This window comes from Pundamilia nyererei, unplaced genomic scaffold (assembly GCF_000239375.1).
Source record: "Pundamilia nyererei isolate P.nyererei 1_Seehausen unplaced genomic scaffold, PunNye1.0 scaffold00068, whole genome shotgun sequence".
Taxonomy (NCBI): Eukaryota; Metazoa; Chordata; class Actinopteri; order Cichliformes; family Cichlidae; genus Pundamilia; species Pundamilia nyererei.
The window spans coordinates 566,597-584,270 of record NW_005187469.1 but is presented as its reverse complement, the minus strand read 5'-3'; the positions used below and the strand labels follow the sequence as shown (position 1 = coordinate 584,270).

General features: G+C 37.6%; 1 protein-coding gene across 1 annotated transcript; it reads left to right on the top strand.

Annotated features, from left to right (window-relative positions):
- The first annotated feature begins 13,969 nt into the window (after positions 1-13,969).
- Positions 13,970-15,628, top strand: LOC102193002 (GTP-binding protein Rhes). Its single transcript, XM_074312088.1, has one exon. The coding sequence runs from the start codon at positions 14,423-14,425 to the stop codon at positions 15,047-15,049; it is 627 nt and encodes a 208-aa protein (XP_074168189.1). The 5' UTR covers positions 13,970-14,422; the 3' UTR covers positions 15,050-15,628.
- The last annotated feature ends 2,046 nt before the right edge of the window (positions 15,629-17,674 follow it).

Below are 17,674 nucleotides of genomic sequence, written 5' to 3'. Positions count from 1 at the left end.
AAAGAAGCAGAAAACTTTTGCATACAAAGTTCACAAAAGCTCACAATTTGAGTTCCCTTTGAAATTAATTTACAGCCAACACATCTGCAGTTTGTTTTCTAAACATGTCTCTTTAATAAATTTCAGGGCCAGCAGCAAAGTATAGTGCATTTGTACAGAGCATCAGAGAAATAGGGAAAAAAAAGACGATGGAAAGTCATTGAATGGCTAACAAGAGCAAGAAAAAAAGCACAACAATGGGGTTTATGCCTAGTTTTACATGTCTAAGTTAACATACATGTTTCTCAGTTCGATGTTGTATTTATGACCAGACCATGGTTGAATGCTCAGTACAGTTAGCTCTAATTTTTACATTATGCCAGAAAGCAGGGGCAGTGGGATTTGTTTTGAATGAGTGCTACTTTTTGCTGCTCCCTTATTCACAAGAGGTCACCACTGCAGGTAGCTCTGCACGTTTGATTTGGCAAATCTTTACGCCACTTTCTGACAAAACTCCCACAGGATATGGAAATCCCATTCTTTGGAAGTGAATGTGTAAACCAGCACAATATCAATTTGAATTCATTTTAACAGAATTATATTAAAGACACACCATGCGTCCAGGAAAGGGTTAAGGTTATCTGTCCGACCTGGGTATCTCATAACAGCATGAAGTATTTTCATACTCATATTTTCACAGAAACATGAGATCTGGATTTTATAATTACAGAGAAAGAGATTTTCTTCCAATTAGTAAAAAGATCACAAAGAAGTCAAAACGATTGCTTTTCTTTGCTAAAATGTAATGTACTTCCATATTGTGTTTATACATTGTGTGTATATAGCATTAACACAGTACATGCTGTTATCTCTCAGCTCCATGATGTACTGATCTCAGACCAGGGTTAATGACTTGAGCTTGCTATGTGCTGTTATCTGCTAATATTAGCTGCATGTGTCATTTGAACTCTATCCTCTGTTCATGGAAGCTTTGTCTAATCTGAATGTATCGCCTTGAATCTCAAGTCATTATCCTGCTATTAATAGAGTATCGACCAGTTAAGGGGTAACGCAGCACCAGCAGACCTGGGATCAGTGTAACATCAGCCTCTCAAAGGAATGGGCACCAGTGCATAAAGTCATAAGTAATTAAAGAAGCATGATAAGTATCACTCACTGTATTTGTGCATTAAAATGCAGGTGCATCGTTAAACCAAGGGGGAAAAAACATTAACAAGAGGTTTTATTTAAGTCTTAATCAATGTTACTGAGAAAGTAAAACATAAGCTACAGTGCCTGCTATACATATATAGATATACATACTGTATATACACTGGCACATCTACATCCACAATGCTAAGCTAAGCAGAAAATACATGCATACACTATATTATATTGTTCCTTGCAGCATATTGTAATATTAATAGCTGTTGGACCAAATGACAATGGGTTAGTCCTGGCCAAAGGGTTTTTGTTTTGGGGTGTTTTTGGGTCTTTTTTGTTTTTTACAACAGAAGCCAAATGCCATAGCGAGTTAAGAAGTGGATGTGCTTCAATGACCTAACAGCAAAAGTAACGGTCCAGTTAATTTCCCAGCATTTATACCAGTTTATGATGTTGAAAGTAATGATTAAATTAAGATGGCTTTAAAAGTTAGAAGTTCAGCTTGACTATCCATTCTAAATCAGTGAAAACAGCAAAAAAAAAAGTACTTGAAAATTGAGGCAAACACAGCAATGGTGAAGCTGCTGGACAAAAATGCTCCCTTTTGCTTACTACTAATCCATTTATATCTTGATTTGACTTTAATACATCTTTAAGTATTCACCAGAATATAATACAAAATGTAAAATGCTTTTTAATGCCATTATAATCGCACTGCTTCCTGCTGTCTTGACTTAATTCATGCACACAAGCATTAACTGTACTGCATCTGCCAACATAAAGTAAAACTGCTACACACAGTATTTGAATACTTTGGTGTTGTTTTGTGATGATGATATTTGACATTATGTGTCAAATATCATCAACCTCATCAAAAATACATATTTTTAAACATTTGCCAAAAAATTATATAAAAACCAAATTCCACAAATGTTGGGATTCTGTTGAAAATGTAAACGAAACCAGAATGAACAGAGAAAATGTCATTTTAAGAAAAAATTAATGGCTCATTTTGAATTTGATGGCAGCAACATGCCTCAAAAGGTAAGAGAGAGGGGAAAGAAAAGGCTGTAAAAGTAAGTTAAACAAACAAAATACTGGCAACTGCCATTGCTAACCCTCAGCCTTCTAGTAGACACACCTGTGATATCAATTTCAGACCTACGTTGCCTTGTTCTCAAGATATCGCATTCACAAGATTTTTAGTAAACATAACCTTTGACTTTGAGGTCAAGCTCATCCAAGATTTTTAGTAGGTCAGAAAAGTCAGTATCATTGCAGGTGATCTTTGGGCCCTGAGATGAGCACTGCATTAAAGTTTGGCATAATGCTGTCAAGGAATTCACTGCATGGGCTCAGGAAACTTCCAGAAATCACCATCTGTGAACACAGTTCACTGTGCCATCCATAAATACAGGTTAAAGGTATGCTATGCAAAGATTAAGTCATAGGTGAACATGACCCAGAAACACTGCTGTCTTCTCTGTCTGGGCCAAAGCTAATTTAAAATGGACCGAGGCAAAACGAGCTAATATTTTTCTACAATTGTTATTACATTTTCCCATTTTAAACATCTGATATGTTTCCTGTTTATCGTGAATAAAAAACAGGTTTATGAGATTTGCAAATCATTGTATTAAAAAATTAGAGTAAACAGAATTACATGAATGCAGACGCAACATTTGCAAACCAGAATTGTAAATTGGTACTTAGGTTTTGTGAAACAACAGATTTGTCAAGTCAAGCATAAGGGTTGGAAAAAGGCCTTGAAGTAAAGTCACACAACCTAACTCATTTTAATATCTAAACCCTGAAAGCAATGAAAAGAAATAATATTAAAAAAAATACCAAAATATGCCACCCTTTGAGTCTCATTAGCTGAATGCCTGTGACCAACAGCTTCTCTCTTCCACATTCAATATGGCCCATTTCATAATAAATATGCATGGAAATTCCCAGTAAGCACAAACCAAAAAAAAAAATAAAAAATTGAGGGGCATCTGTTCCACATACTGAATGGTCTGCACTGCTAGTTAGAAACAGTATAAAAGTTTTTAATTACTGACATTTTTAAAGACTTATGTAATTTTAGTTAGGGTATCTAGTTAAGCTAGAAACACAACACACTCTTTTTTTCTATGTGAAAATAATAATAACCTCTCTCTTGCACACATAGCTGCTAATTAATAATCAGCGTGTCTTATATTGATCCCATTTGCTTGTTCATCCAGTGATAATGGCTAAGAGAGGTAGTGGCATTGTCCTTTTCAGCGACATTAAGTCAAAATTAGGTCAAATATCAATAAAAAAATAATTTTGAAATGAGTAATTCAGTTATCTCTTCTGTTTAAGTCTATGAATCTCAGTGAGTTTGGCCAATAAATATTACTTACAGTTAATATGATTCTTCTCTATCTGAAAACCAGCTCTGCGTGACTGCTGTCCTTCTCTGTGTGTCATATGAGCCTGATGGGAGGATCTGGCATTGGCTGCCTCTCCTTCATTAAATCATGAAAACATGACAGACTTTGAGATTAACAGACAGATTTAAGAGTTAATCATCGCCAGCAATAAAGGAGCCATGACTACGTTTGCACTTGTAGATGGGAATACATGAAACATTTAAGAATATAAATGCACCCATAAACATGCACATATATAATATATAACCATATTAGTTTATTAATGCATCAGTAACAAATGAATTAATGCTTGGAAAGATTTCAAAATGCATCTTTTGAAAAAATTTTGGACCCTTGGAATTGTTGTGTTGAATCTGACAGGATGTGGCATTACTGATTACCCAACTGTCACATTGTTGAGCCAAGTGCAAACTGACAGCTGCTGACTCACATGTGCGCACATGCAGATTTATACACAAAAAAAAAAACCTAAACGAGAGAGAAATAAACTGAAAGCTAGGGTGATTTAAAAACTCTAGAGTTCCACTAATAAAAGGAATTTATTTGGATCAGAAAGTTTTTTCGTTACACAAACCCGTGGTAAATATGGACCACAATTCACAATGACAGATTTCTAAAATGTAAAATATGTCAAAAACATTTACCATAGACTGCAGGTAGACAATAAGGAAATAGAAATATACCTGGAGTAAGAGAAGTTTGAAGGGTCTTCATAAGTGAAAAGCTGCAATCCTTTACTGCTATTCTAAACTACTTCAAATATATAGAGCACAAACTTTGAAATACTGTACCTGTACAACTTTGCAATCCTATAACAATGACAGCTGGAGATGCTGTGTTAAAAAAAAAAAAGAGACATACTGTCTTGGTGGCCCAAAAAGGCTCACGGATGCATATTAATGGACAGATGGTCTCCCTCCCTTTAAAGTGTTTAGTATTTTAGATTTTTGAGCAATGCAAAGGAGTGACCCATGACCAGAGATGGACAGTAACGCGTTAGTTACTGTAATCTGATTACTTTTTTCCAAGTAACGAGTAAAGTAAGGGATTACTATTGCAAAAACGGTAATTAGATTACCGTTACTTTCCCATAGGAACGCTGCGTTACTGCGTTACTAAAACCATGATTTTTTTACAAGAATGTCTCATGACAATAAGCTAGTGCCATGTTCGTGACAACAGCTGTGTGCAGATCAACAATGGATAATATATCAAGCGCGGGAGAGAGTATGAGCGTGCAGCGTTTAAAGTGTGGAAGTACTGACCTTATTTTGAATTTGTTTCCATAAAAAGTGACAAAAACATTAGAAAACGTATTTTTACAGCGAAAAAAACCCCTAAACTTCCAAGCAAGCACCGAGTAGCTACGACATAATGGGAAATTCACAGAGAAACTCGCAGATTCTTCAACTGACCGCGGCACACCTGCACCAGGGTAAACCTCCGCCTACCCTACTCCTGCTTTACAGGTGAAAATAGAGCAACAGGACCGCTTGTCTTTGACTTTATTTATTTTCTGCTGTGTTTTACTTGCATCTATTTGAAAGAGTGAGTGTAAACACAAAAAATATTTTATTTTATGTGCTGGAATGTGCAGAAAATAGGTTTAAATGTTAAACTAATTTCTTCAACTCAGAGAATGGTGCATATAATGACATTTTTTGCTTGATGCATAAAGTTAAAAGATTAAAACTGATAAAACAAGTTTAAAAAAGGGGACTTTTCCATTTGATTACATTTTGTATGATGGATTATGCAGAAAAAGTAGAATTGGGCTGAAAGATCTATCGCTTTATCACCTATTCAGGTTGTAAATCGTGTTTTTTAAAAGTAACTAAGTAACTAAGTAATTAATTACTTTTGAAAATAAGTAATCAGTAAAGTAACGGGATTACTTTTGGGGGGAAGTAATAAGTAATTAGTTACTGATTACTTTTTTCAAGTAACTTGACCAACACTGCCCAGGACACGCTGGAGAGATTATATCTCTCGGCTGGCCTGGGAACGCCTTGGTGTTCCCCCGGATAAGCTGGAGGAGGTGGCTGGGGAGAGGGAGTTCTGGGCTTCTCTGCTTAGGCTGCTGCCCCTGGGACCCGGCCCTGGATATAGCGGAAGAAGATGGATCGATGGATGGCTGAGTGATGTAAACCCCACTCTATAACTATGCATTTAGGTGTGTAGTGCAACACTGAGTGGAGTAATTTAGACAGCTTGTTGTGTTCTGTTAAACTCCCTAAGAGACTAAAATGTGATGCATTATAGGTTTGGCCCTAATGCTGCTCAATGAGTATGCATGTGCTGTTTGAAGTAAGCCCCACTTCAAAACAAAGTATCAGTTCATCATTATACCCATAATGATTCCCATAATGCACTGAGCGTTTCTTCTTCGCTTATCTCTTCTAAGTTTTTATACAACACTACTATATTTAGTCATTAGTAATTTTTAAAGTCTGGCTCATTCTCCCATACTTTGCCTTTTGTCCCGTCACTTTCTTTGCCCCTTTCTCTTTCCCTTCTCAGGGGGGACTGCCCCTCCCTGATCCTGGTTCTGCTGGAGGTTTCTTCCTTTTAACTGGGTGTTTTTCCTTCCCACTGTCACCAGCTGCTTGCTCAGAGGGGGTCATGTGATTGTAGTCTTTACAATATAAAATGAATTGAATAACTGTACTTGTGAATTGGTGCTATATAAATAAAACAGAACTAATTAAACTAAAATGATTCTAATATTGTTTTGACATATGCACACGATTTCCAGAAATACCTAAACTTCTCATTAGCTACCTTTTTCCTGTTTCACTGACACACAAAAACATTCACACAGCAAGTGTTTGCAGAAGGTATCAGGGTTCTGCTTGTCAGAAACATCCTGGTGCTTAGTCACTGCTGTAACAGTGAACTGATTATAGAACAGGATACATTAAGCCACACTTTTGGAGGTGAGTCATTGACTGAGCTGCCGGCTCAATTGGTTTCACTTGTTTCCTGTGGACTGCATTCAGCACGCCCATATTTATGAGGATGAGAGATAACATGTTGAAATATTTGATTATGGACCGCTATTTGAGCTATTTATATTTTGGAATGAGATATGACGCGCTGATCAGTTTACTGATCGGTTTACTGAAATTCAGTTAAACCCTTCAGCAGGAAGCTCTCAGTAATAACAGATAGTGGTTGCTTTGTAACATGAAAGTGCAGATGGTTGCAGCTCTCCCCTAATCCTCATTTGAAAAAAAGAATCAAATGACAATCAATCTGGAAAAATGACTATAATTTAAAAAAAAAAAGGAATATTTATATTCATCTTTTGCTGTCATTGCACTGTTATCCATTTATTCCAGTTAAAAGTAATTTGAACTCAAACTGTTTTTATTTTTATTTTTTGCAGAAATGTTTACCTGTGATGGCTTAAATAAATACTATTAACGCCATTTCAGACACATCAGAAAAGCAACAGTATCCACTAAAATTATTATTGTGTATAATATGATAGGATAAATAACTCTGGGGTGTGATAGGCTGGTGATCTGTGCAGGGTCCAGCCCTTCTTGTAATCATCAACTGGATAATTAGATGAACAGAAATGTGTTTCCGTAGCTTAGGTATCCTGTAACCGAGCTTTAACCCCCCTACTTTAAGACACAGAAATCTGCTGCCCTCTCTGTAAGAAAATAAAATCCTCTCTGTGGTTTAAATAATGACAAAAGATTTCATAGTAATAGCTGAACCTTAATTTTCTGGATTCTTGATCCTCTGTGGTTCACCATGATCCTCCACATCTATTTATCACCTCAACACATTTTAATAGAGAATCAGTAGCTTGGGACAAATGAGATATTAATATAATTTGTATGAAGTCTTTTTTTCACCCGCAGGCACAGAGACTCGCATACAATATCGCTACGCGTGCTTCCCACATCCAATAGCCATGTGCATAATTGGTTTGAAGATTTTCTTGTTGATTGAGAGGATGCTGTTGCTGTGAGATAGTGGTTTGTGTTAGCTATTATACTCAATAGATATAGTACGGTAGTATGTTGTTTAGCAGCTGTTATGTTTGCAGACCACTGTGATGCGTGTCTAATAAAACTCGGGTGATTTGTGACAGCCTTCCTGACACTCTTACTGAGGTGCTAATCAAGAAGGAGCTGTTAATTATGCTGTTGCAAGTGGTTCTGCTTGGTTTGGGTAGATTATGCAGGAGCACATTTTGTGCAACACTTAGTTTGAGAATCCACAACGAGAATGAACCTAAAGTGAGAAATGTTTTCGTGACCTGAACCAGGATTTTTTTGTTTTCCCCAGATTTTCAGATAAAGTTTTATCAGTGAAACACTAAAAATACACATTTTTCACTGAACATGTCATTTTCCATAGATTTATTGAGGCCGTTCCACAAAACACTGAGACAGATGGGAGCTGGAGAGAAAACTATTTCAGCGCAACGTAATAATGTCCAAAACATACAAGAGAACAAATCAGGCTGAAGAAGTGTGCATAGCTTCAGGAAACAACCCTAATCTGTCCAAGTAAGAGTGTTTTGAAAAGAGGAGAGTAACAGTCAGTGCTTTGAAAAATCACTCCAGACATGATATTGTGCTTCGCTGGCCTAAATCGCACTGCAGTTACAGGGGGAAAATGGAAACCCAAAAATAGAAAGATCACAACGGCACAGCCTACAAGATGCATGAAAGAGCCACTTTTTCCACAGTGTGTGTATGTGTATGTCACTGACTGTGGGAGTGTCCAAATGTGACTTATACAGGAGTGTTCAAGTGAATTGTCCACAGTGGCAGATTCTGCCAGCATTTTATATTTTATACCATAAACAAACCTCATGAGAAGACACGGGGTGAGCTACATTGCTGGCTTCAACAACCAAATGACATCCAGGGCTGACAGCTGTCATATAACCAGAGTGATTTTCCCCACTTAAAAAGTTTTGTTGTGTTGTAGGTGCTTGGCATCTCCTACTGGTTGGTGTAGCAATAAATCTCAACTTATTTGGACTTGTACAAAGTATGTGGTTATTTGCTGTTGAATTGGATTCTGAAAGGTTTTTCATTAGCTTAACTTCATCTTTTTTCTACTGCTGGTAGTACTTTTTTAACCATCGTGTTACGTTTAAGGTCCATGGGAAGTGGGAAAGCAGCAAAAAGTGGGGGTTGAAAAAAGAAGACAGGGAGGCAAAATGAAAGGTTTTTAATAATTTTTCTATTACAAATTAAATTAAAAGACAGGGGCAAGCTGCTATCACCTTTTAATAAGGAAAAGAACAAATTACAGGATTTGGTCACCAAACTGAAATGTAAGTAAAACCGGGTACGTCACCAGAACGTACTCCTGTCCACAGAGCAGGAGCAGACAGCCACCAAATACAGAGCTCACTAGCTCACACTGGGAAAAGTTGCTCTTTTATGCATCTCACTACATCGAGTAGAAAAATATAACAGTACAAAATGCTCAAAAATATAACTAAACAGGAAAAGTACTTCGTAACAGTAAAAAAAAGCAAACACAATTCATTATTTTAACCACTATTGTCATTCTGATTTCCCTTTCTGTCATGGTTCCAGAGAACGTTAAAAAAAATTTTCAATAGATTGTTTTATATCCAGATTTAAACAATTCCCTAAAAACTATAACCTTTGTGATTTATCCAACAGACAGCTACATTTCCCATACATCCCCAATTTTGGTGTCATCTTTGTTTCTTTTTTCAATTTGACTTATAGATCAAATCAGCTGTTAAAGCCAGTGACTTTCAGTTAAGACGTTAAACTAAAGTTAAAACATTAAAACATTTCTCTCTATTAGCAACCTTGAGAAGGTCATTCAGGCTTTTATTACATCCAGACTGGATTATCATTATTATTATTATCATCAATTATTTGTATTATTTAACTATCTGATATTTTACTTGCTCTGCAGCACTTTGGTCAATATGTGACATATGACTAAACTGATGTAAATTACTCAAGCTTTAGTGAGTATTTACAGCAGCAGGGCGATGTATGCCCACCCCATCAGCAGAAAAAAGTACTTGGAGCGCTTTAGCAGCATTTATTAATAACAAAAATCACAATACCAGCACATTCATCCCTTAAAATCAAAATCAGTAGACAGATACTGGAGTAATCCCAAAAATTAAAATGACTCAGACACATATTACATTATGATAATTTAACTTACCATTATAACACTATCATTAGCTATGCCAAAGGACAGATAAATATGTGCATAATAATCTGTCCTGATGTGTTTGCCATGAATGAGACACCAGTGGAACGTAGTGATAACCATTATCACTGCATGTCTATCTGTACACTGACAAAGATGCAATGACCCTAATAGTAGTTGGCAAGCCATACAGATGATTTGACCGTTGACGTACAATATCCTGGGAGACATCCTGTCAGTCCTTGAATGAGGATAGCCTGCTACAATATTTGAGCACAAACAACAAGCCTGATTGTCAAATATAATTAAAAAACGATTTCATCAGCTAGTTGTGCTTATAACTTTACCCCAAAAAGGTGATTCTGTTCATCTGGATGTAGCATTTTGAGTGGGAGAAATGTTTCGTCACTCGTCCAAGAGGCTTCTTCGTGGAGTCAAGTGACGCCTAGATGAACAGTGACAACTCTTTGAGATTTCCTTACCTGGATGACGATGAGCATGCGTCAAGACGCTTATAACTTCACCTTAATAATAAAGCTTCTTTCCTCAGAAAATACTAAAGAAAAAAGGCAGATGATTACTTTCTATTTAAGGAAGTCATGAAATAAATGACAGGGGCGGCAAAGCCAGCTGTGCGGCCATAAAGTTAAAACATGACCATAAAGTTGGTATCATTTCTACCATTAACATTTACTACTTGCTATTTGCTCATCTACTGTACATGCACGAATCAATTTGCTTCAACAAGGTGCGACTCTGACTGCACAGCACAGTAGAATATCAGCACAGTGTTACAGCTGCAGAGGAAAGATTTCATGGTGACAGCAGAAAGCTGTCATGACAAGTACCTGCAATCATGGAAAATACCAAACCCTCTGCATTAATATCATGATCATCAGCATGCATAAACCGTGCTACTTAAACCTTTAACCAGTTTCACAGTTCTGTTTATGATGGATGGCATATGACTAAGCACAAAATTACCACAGTAAGCTATTTAGAACATAATGTCTATTGATAAATGTTCGACGGCTCATTGGACATCAACTGGCTCATTTGGAGCCAATTATAGTCCAAATGAGCCGTATTATATTTTAAAGACGATCCACTTTTAAAGATTTATATCTTCTTTAGTAGGAAAAAAATGGCCTTAGGGCCAAGTAGCACAGCAACAGAAGGGATGACAGAAAGTATTGAAAGATCAGACTTTTCCAACAACATCTCACTTTATTTAAGAACATATAGAGGCAAAGGATGCATGAGTAGCAGCCAAGGTCAACTATGACATAGGGCAACATTTATATTTGGCATCTGTCAGATTGCAAGACCATCATCTCATGTCATCTTGACAAGACAGCAGTGCAGTGCACGCATTTCCAACAGGAGTGCAGACAATCAGGCCAGAGGGGCCAAGACACAGGCCACTTTCTATCAATACACACAGCCAGGGCCTATGCTTCTCAATAATACACAAGGGGCTCATAGCCTCAAGGAGCCCTGTTTCAGATAAAGATGTAAAACTAATCATAATTGACTTTGGCTAAAAGACAGTTCGGGGACTGATATCTGAACAAAAAGTACCTGAGAGGTTTTATTTTTGTTCTTTTTAGTAACACTAATATTAACCTTTTTCCTGCTTAAAAAAAAGTTCTAATTAACTACAATGGAATTAAAAGAAGAGCGATTACAAAAAAGAAAAAAAGAAATTGGACTAAGTGTGTGTTTGTCCCAATGCACTTCAGTTATTCACCCGAGTACTGGTTCAAGCTTCACCTACACTTAGGTCTTAGTAAGTTTTTGGCCAGTTACGTTTTTGCTCCAGTACATCAGCATGGTGATGAACATTGTCAACCGTGTAATTGCTTTCATGATGCTGTTTCTTGATTACAGACTTTGACAATCACTCTCAGAAAATTGGGGACTGTGTATAAAATGGCTAATTCCAAAGCAGTTTGGAAAAATTTACAGACCAAATTAAACCTTTATTGATCCACCATTTCCGTGTGCAGAGGTAAAAATGCAAAAAAGATGTCACTTTACAAAAACTGATAGACCTGTCTAAGAGGTGCTCCAGTTGATGTCCATCAGTTACAGAATATTTTCACGATTAGCCTTAAACGACAGTGTCAACAAAGAGAGAAAGAGGTGTACTACTTTGAATATTTTAAGCATTTTTCTGCATCTTTTCTTAGTTTTCTTTTAGTTGCACAGGGAAAAAACAAACAAACTGTAACTCCAATAAATTTTGTGTGCCACTGCCACTGGGGCAAGGTTGTGCATGCATACAAAAGGAAATAAGCTGAAGTAGAATGGCACATTCATTACAATAGTGTCACGACGCAGCTCGTGGAAACAAAGCAACCTGTTGAGCTGCCACTGAAAACTGCATGTAAACTAAAAATCAAAGCGTTCAGACGACAGGAGGATAAAACAAAAGTGCTATTTCTGCATCAAACAAACATCAACACGTTGGACTGAACAGCCACGGAGTCATTATGTTGTTCTATGGTATACAACAGCGCTAACACACATCAGAGCTGAATTCGTTTCAGTCCGTCAGGCAACGCCATCTGGTCATTATCATCTCCACGGGGCAACGTGACCGTAAATAGAAAAATGCCTGGGATGTGAGACATAATGGCACATGAAGTACACAAAAAAAACATCCAGAGGCAACAGATGGGAAGGCCACTTTTCATTTACTTTGTTAACTATTAATGGGCAGGGCTTCACGTTGTGTGAGGTCCACTTTTAATTTACATATTTCCACTGCATTTTCTAACACATAAGGCTTGTAACAAGAAGCCACAGTAACAAAGCAATAAGACTTACAGTAAAGCTGTGCTTAATGACAGCGCTTAAGTAAGTTTTTTGTCTAGATTGGAGTAGTTTAAATATATTTTTATTTTATGCTCCAACTATATGCTGTTGCTCAGTTAAATATTTTATGCAATGATCATATCATTGATGTATTTTAGCACACAGTGCACACTGTACACAGTATCTAATAACTATAGCAATAAAATGAAATACTACACAAAGTAAAGGACAAAAGCCTGAAGAAGACCACTATTTAAGTTTATGCAAGTAACACCTGCTATGCTGACAATCTTGTAATTTCAGAAACTATCAATGCACTGAAATGTATTCTTAAGAATACAATCCAATGCGTACAAAGCAACCTGAGCCTAACAAGAGGATACAGTTTATCTTGAGATTTAACTGAACTACCTTTGACTCGTCTGAAAGCGATCAAATCAAGCTGTGAAATTGCGTTTCTACAAATTTAAATTCCCCAGCACAGACTTCCTCCCATTGTTTTAGTCCACAGCTGAATTCCCATAGCGCTTTGCTCTGGGACACAGCAGTCCCCAGATGAAAGCAAACGAGTGCATATTAAAAATATGAGCAGCTGGGACAGGTTGCAGTGTTCTCTAGAGCTTGCCGTGTTTCCACGCTGCTGCGTAACTTAACAAACCAGGTAGGCTGTGAGACGATGTCAATCTCCTGGAGGGGAATTTAGAAAGGCTCACAAGTCTGATTCACACCCAAGGAACAAACTGAAAGCAGGCAGGATTAATTCTTAGACAGCTAGAGGCATACTTGCTAGTAATAGCCACACTAGTGAATGATAAAGGCTGAGGAGCTTAAGTCACATTTCTTTTGTTTGCTTGATTTTTGTTTATTATCTCAACTTCCAAATTATTATATGCAATGGCAGCTGCTGCTAATCAAACGATAACCTTACCTGGAAGCTGACCTTCAATTCCTCTGTTCGTTTTAAGTAAAGATGATCTTATGGACAATGTTTGGTTTTGCAAAAAATTCATGGTGCGTTTTGTATGCACCATGAATTCATCACCTGAGATGGCTGTTTATCATTCTACGAATGCATTCTTATATTATTTATTGCAAATGAGTTACTGATAGCAATTTATGGTGAATAAGACATCAGAGCTTTTATCATCAGAAATTATGTTCATATATTGGATGACCATGTCTAATCAAGATGAACTCTATGACGAATAAATACAACAGATAAGATAAAACTGCCCATCGTGCTGCAACCAAAGAAAATGTCAAAATGCTGCTTAATGAAATAAATTACCTGATTATTTGTGTGCATTTCTTTCCTTATACTATCAAACCTGAGGTACTATTTCCTTCCACTGAAGTACTCTGCGACTCTTTGGAATAATAATCAGGCTCTACTCAGACAATATTTTCTATGCTATGCTTGTCATGTATCCACTCTCATATAGCGCCTCCTTTCTCTGCCTGAAGTGGCCCTTTACACTGATTTACATACTCTGCAATCATTGGTTGTCAAGATGTTGTACTTCAACAGGCTGCCTTGAGCTGATTGGCTGCAATCGCAGGGGTGGGCCACTGAGCTCTCTCACCAAAACAGGCATAAAAGGCAGTGTGTGTAGGTTTAGGGCACAGTGAAGCACCCAATAAGCAGCTTCGACAGGGAGCTTAAAAACTATCAGGAGAAAAAACAAAAAGGAAAGAAGCTCAGGAACAAGAATTTTCAAACTGCACATGGAGAGATTTCCTTGAGAAAATATTTAGGTTAAAGATTACTGACAGGTTTAATATTTGCAAGTGCATTAAATAAGACACTTTTTGGGACATTTTCTTTTCTCAGTTGGGCCAAGAAAGAAAAATAAGACATGTCTCTGGAGGTGAAGGAGAAGACACACGTGCGCCTAGTGTTTCTGGGAGCAGCAGGCGTGGGGAAGACGGCCCTTATCAGACGCTTTCTCCAAGACACCTTTGAACCCAAACATCGGCGTACTGTGGAGGAGCTGCACAGTAAAGAATATGACATTGGCGGGGTCAAGGTCACCGTGGAAATCCTGGACACCAGCGGTAGCTACTCCTTCCCCGCCATGCGCAAGCTCTCAATCCAAAGCAGTGATGCCTTCGCACTGGTGTACGCTGTGGATGACCCAGAATCACTGGAGGCTGTCAAGAGCCTCCGAGATGAGATTCTTGAGATCAAAGAGGACAAGTACACACCAATCGTGGTGGTGGGAAACAAGGTGGACAGAGAAGAGGAGCGTCAAGTGTCCAACGAGGATGTGCTATCAACTGTAGAGATGGACTGGAACAGCAGTTATGTGGAAACTTCAGCAAAGGAAAATTCCAATGTCGTTGAAGTGTTCAAGGAGCTCCTGCAACAGGCAAACCTTCCCAGCCGCCTCAGCCCCGCACTACGTCGACGCAGGGAGACCTTTCCAAAAGACACCGATTTTCGGCCACCCATGAACAAGACCAACAGCTGTATTTTGTCATAGTGAGTGTCACAGGAGGGGAGATGGTGTTTTGATTCACAAAAAGCCAGGGTGAATGAGAATATGGAAGGTATGTTGTGAAACTCAGAGGTGCTGGACAGAGAGAACGAGAGAGAAACCTGGACATCACAAGAGCTGCTTGGCTGGGATTATGGACACACACAAACACACACAAAAAACACTTCAGGAAGAAGAAAATAAGTACAGACCAAACCTAAACAGACTGCTACCTTATGAATATCTGTGAACCTAAAATTAAATGGAGAGAATGAATTAGATGTGCACTTGATGTAACGTTGTTGTTGCTTATTTGGTGACATGCTGCTGGTGTTCAGATCACTGTAAAGCTATTGAATTTCCTCATGTTAAGCTATCTGGACTGTTGCTATCCTTTGTTTACTAAGGGGAAGTATGTGTATATATGTATCAGGTGTGGTCACTGTAAAAGTTGTATATCTCATATAAATTTTTTTTTAACTTAGTGATTCACCTGTAGCACATGATACTGTTTGAATTTTTTTTAACTGGGATTTTCTACTAAGCATAACATTACCCTTGCATTAAAAAAAAAACTGTGGTCAAATGGAAATATAAATGCACTTTTCATTTTGATGTGGCCATTCAAAATGCTTGTTTTTATAAATTTCATTTTTTTATCATCACATGTATTCATATATTTTTTAGCTGTTTATTTAACAAATGTATGTGGAATAGTGTCTTTAATGTGTAATAAAAGCGAAAAGCAACACTTGTGAAAATGTTTCCGTTTCTGTAAATAAACATACCTAGTACATAATTAAAGACATGAAAAATAGATAAGCATTGATATGTATGTGAAGAAGTACAATGTCAATTTTATTCCACCCATGCAATTCAGAGGGGCTGGACCCTTTACCACCTTTCATAGGGCGAATGATAGGCATACACCCTGGACAAATCACCAGCCTGTCACAAGGCTAACACAGAGCGACAGACAGCCATTCACAGCTACAGCCAATTTCAAAATGCTCATGCATATCTTAAACTGAAATGCCCCAGCAGGCCAGTGGATTTAAACTCAGGGCTTTCCTTCTATGATGCAACAGTGTTAACCACAGCACCGGAATTATTATTTACATTAAAGGATGTCAGGAGGTTACAAATGAATAAGGTAGTAATAAGGTCACAAAATAAGCAAAAAGACAATAGAAAGCGTGCTGATAAAAAGTAGTGTATACATAAAGTTGGAAGCCAAAAAGAAGACTTATTACAGCAAAAATTATTTTCTAGAACATGTTTTGGAGTCTTATAGCCCTCTTATAACACAAAAAGCTAAACTGAAAGGTATAATTACATAATATGAGATGGTTAAATATGATGCAGTAAAGCTTAGAAGCATCTCTTTGTTAATGCCATGCATACATTATAGGACCGTAAAGACTGTTTGTTTTGGGTGAGGCCCCAGCATGTTCCCTCTATCATTCCCTTTGCATGGGCAGTCATAAAATTACAAAATTAAGTATTCACTGTTCTTGTTACTCATTTTCTTGTGACAAGTGATTTAAACAAAATAAAAAATGAGAACATTCGGTAAAAGCAATTGTGATTAGCACAATTTGTGCTCTAAATTTCTTAACTGCACACGCCTGCCAGTATTTTCTGACCTCTGTTGCCATCTGCTGGTGAAAAACACACATTACATTAACTGAGGCCTCAATGTGGGTACGCTATATTTACTGTGGTACCTGCAAACAAGGTTATATACAGGTTAAATACAACCTTTAAAAACAGACATATTTAAGGCAGGCCTATTGAGGAAAATGATTTTATGTATGACACCAAAACACCTGCAGCCAAATCTATTAAAAAAAAAAAAGAAAAAAAAAAAGACTTTACGTCTCCTGGAACTACATGTTAAGATGACTTTAGCACTTTAGCAACTTTAACATATGTTAGTAAGGTCAGCACTACTACTGTCTCCACCCCTGAGGCAATGGTAGACAAAGTTAAGCAAAACAAATGAAGCCTTTCATTAGCATCACAACATTTGAATACTGAACAGTTGTGCATTACTACTGTGTAGCTGTGACAACGCAGATCATTATGCAGTTCCTGAAATAGCTGTGCATGGTTCCCCTACATGCAACTGGGAGACAGTTGTAGTTCTGGTCCGAACACCCCCCCCCCCAATCAGATTAGACTGAACAAAGTTTCCTGTTTTAATTTGAGGAAGTGGCCTGGTAAACGTTTGTGGGCAGTTCCTCTTTCAGTCCACATTTAAACATTCTTCCGCACTCTGCTCTTGCTCATTTGCGAAGGAAGGGAGGCCTAACAGCTTCACAGTCATGCAGGTGTGTGCTTTTGTCATCTTGTTACATGGAGTTGTACTTTAATTTACACCAAGGAATAGCTTAGGCTCTTTAGAATACATGTACATATTTTATTATCCCACTGAGAATGCTTTACTGATGCTAAATGATCAGATTTACTGGGTTGGTGACTATTTAAACAGTTCTGACTTTTTCCAATAACACGTCTCTGCTCCTAGACTTGGTCAAAGCTCCTCAGCAGATTGAAGTGACTCTGAGGCGTTTAGAACAAGTTCAGGGTCTTGGACAGAAACACAAAGATTACGAAATGTCTACGTGG

Bases quoted from the DNA above. Each gene is read 5' to 3' on its own strand.
- LOC102193002 (XM_074312088.1), top strand. From the start codon at position 14,423: ATGTCTCTGGAGGTGAAGGAGAAGACACACGTGCGCCTAGTGTTTCTG.